This window comes from Sphaeroforma arctica, assembly GCF_001186125.1.
Source record: "Sphaeroforma arctica JP610 unplaced genomic scaffold supercont1.3720, whole genome shotgun sequence".
Classification (NCBI taxonomy): domain Eukaryota; class Ichthyosporea; order Ichthyophonida; genus Sphaeroforma; species Sphaeroforma arctica.
The window spans coordinates 1-3,102 of NW_014036838.1; the positions used below are offsets into that span (position 1 = coordinate 1).

The 3,102-nt window shown below is 45.1% G+C and overlaps 1 protein-coding gene across 1 annotated transcript; it reads left to right on the forward strand.

The window, feature by feature from the left end:
* Nucleotides 1-645: 645 nt before the first annotated feature.
* SARC_13770 (hypothetical protein) lies at nt 646-3,006 on the forward strand (the record flags this gene model as incomplete). Its single annotated transcript, XM_014292098.1, has 5 exons — nt 646-729; nt 927-1,085; nt 1,809-1,898; nt 2,292-2,384; nt 2,870-3,006. Coding segments are annotated over 5 exons (563 nt in total), but the record flags the coding sequence as incomplete, so codon positions are not given.
* Between the last annotated feature and the right edge of the window lie 96 nt (nt 3,007-3,102).

Sequence of the window (3,102 nt, forward strand, 5' to 3'; positions counted from 1 at the left end):
TATTGTGTGTGTGTGTGTGTGTTAGAGATGCTCTATTTGTATACTATCCACACGTATGTGGGCGGCACCAAACGACATTAGCAATGAAGTGTATGCGGAAAATCTAATGAGTCAGCATTCGCCTGCATTGTTTTGCCTGACTATTTGAAGTTGTACTCACCCCGAGATGTGGTAGGCAGAGAGTATGCGTGTGCGCTTCACAGACACTCTGGACACTCATCAGATGAGTTATCAGATGTGGACATACTATAGTTGAATGGTCCGTTCCAATTTATAGCCCATCTTACGAACGAGGCAGCCAATACACTGTGCCAGTCAGCAGAGGAAGTGCTCTGACGCGTGTGGGTGGTACGGTGTTGCGACAGTGTGTGTGTGCTACTTAATGGGCCGAATGACGTGGCGACTAACACTGACATATGTCATATGCACATACAGACATATCCGCACCAGCCTGTATAGTTACCAGTTGAGGGTTTATTTAGTTCTGAAACCCAAAAACCTTACCCCATCTTGCACATACATTAAAGCAATACGTTAACAATCGCCTGGTGCTGGCGCATGCATGCGCACTCTTATCTACCGGTTAAACGAATACCAATTCGTTTGAACGGCTCACAGATCTACGGCGCAAACAGCACCGACCCCATGGCCACGTACAACTTAACCATACAACAGCCACCGCCAAAGCCACTGGTGGACGTTAATTTCAAGAAGATCTCCAACGTTACGGTAGGTAACGGTTCTTTAGAGTGTGCAGTAGTATGCCAGACCACCTTAAAAGTTCGGTAGTATGTGATGTATAGGATGTTTGCATAGAGTAGGAAGCCTAATTCTGAAACGATGCCCAACCATAAAACCCTAACACCCTGAAACCCTAACACATAAAAACCCTAAACCCCTATCACCATCTACTACCCCTGGCGCAGGACATCGATCCGCTGGAAGTAGCACGACAACTGACTATGGTTGAGTGGGACATCTTCAGAAAGATCAAGCCAAAGGAAACCATGAGCCTCTCGTGGAACATCAAGGAGAAGCAGCACCTCTCACGCAACATCCTCAACATGATCAATCGAGCCAACGAGGTATGTTCTAGGGTTTCAGAGTTGCAGGGCTTTAGGGTTTCAGAGTTGCAGGGTTTTAGGGTTTAAGAGTTGCAGGGTTTTAGGATTTTTTCTAAATGCTGAGAGCTGGTACGCATGCGTGTGACATAGGGCGAGCTATTCGACACCCAGATGACGTATGGCACTGGCGGTCAGCACTGACGAAGACGTCGACCCGTGTCAAATGTAACTTACACTCTGTTTATGGGTTAAATACAGTTGCATAGCTCCAAGTACACCAAGCATACATTTATTCAATATGTAAATACATATATCTATCTATCTATATATTTATATATATATATATTGCTGTGTTTATGAGATGTTGCTTGAGACGTGTAAAGCCACGGGCCACTGCCAGAATATATACCCACAGATTTTACTAAAACCCTAAAACCCTATGTAAGCTTACACTACCTTGCCATTTGCTGCATTCAATATATATCCGAATATAGAGCACTCTGCCACTTGCTGAACCTAATAACCCCGGGACAAATACAGCCCTACATGAGTCCAGCCTGTCCAGATCCCAGGAGTTTTGGACTCTGGCTCGTAGTCGGCATCTAGGATCCTCAGTCAGACGTTTGTAGTTCAGGGTCTTAGTATAGGTATTGTGCGCCTGTATATCTTTCCCGTCACCTGTTCACTCAACCCTTGACTCTAACGTGCCTTGTACCTCATTTGCGGCTGATGGTTTATCTGTAGATGGCCATTTGGGTAGCTACGTTGATCCTGCAGTGCACGTCCACAAAGAAACGAGTCAACACTATCAAATACCTTGTTACACTGGCAGAGGTACGTTGTGTGAGTGACTGTGGCTGATGGTATGGCCGTTGTTGTATGACAATGTGTATACGACAATACTCGTACAAAGAACCGTAACAAAATGATTGAGGCATTGGGTTTTAGGATTTAGAAGCCTTAACCCTAATTTATAAACCCTAAAACCCCAGATTGCCCTGTGGCATTGAACGGAGCTAAGACAACACTTGGCACGTGAGCCGTAAACCCAAACTGAAAACCCCCTTCTAACAAACCTGTTTGTCACAGAGGTTTTAGGGTTTTAGGATTTCTAACTAAAACCGTGAACCCCTGAAAACTAACACAGTGACCGTGTTACCATCACCGTGACTTCCTGGCCATTTAGTACTAACGTCCACATCGTTGTCCTCCGCACACGCCACACAGAAATGTCTCGAACTCAACAACTTCAATTCTGTCTTCACAATTGTGGCGTCGCTGAGCAGTTCGTCTATCACTCGACTCAAGAAGACGTGGGCGGTAGGTACAATGTGCGCATTGATCGATATATTAAGCTCAAGCGTTTAGGGTTTAGGGTATAGGGTTTAGGTTTTGGGGTATTCTGTGTGTAAGTATCTCTACGTAGGGTGTACTGGAGCTTGTGGCGTGTTTACGATCCATTGGAGATACAAAGGCTATGCCAATAAAACAATTAACTATGAATGGCTATTTTTTAAGTATAGTGTATTGTGAGTATACTGATACCCGGTGGCTATTAGCTCTTTGTTCAGAAGACGTGAATAATTAGATCTCATTTACGAAAATATGGCATTTCAATTCCATTGGAAGCCTGTCCTCGAGCCTATTACCCTATACCCTGAAACCCAAAACCCTAAATTGAAACTAAAACTTCTCACTGGTCAAACCCAATGACCACCATCGCCACAGCTGAGACCAGAGTAATCCCAACACACCCTTCTACCTACCACCCCCCCCCACCACACACACCTCTCTCTCTTTCACAGGAGGTTCCGGATATAATACTAGGTGCACTAGACGCCTTGAAGCAGCTGGTGTCAGACGCGAACAACTACAAGGTCTACCGCACACATCTGCAGGGGTTGATAGACACTCCCTGTATTCCCTTCCTGGGTATGTGGCTGTGCATGCTCGTGATGGGTGAACGTATGGAATGTGTGATAGGGCATGCTCTAAGAATCGGGGTTTAGGATTTAGGGGTTTAAAATGCATATATATA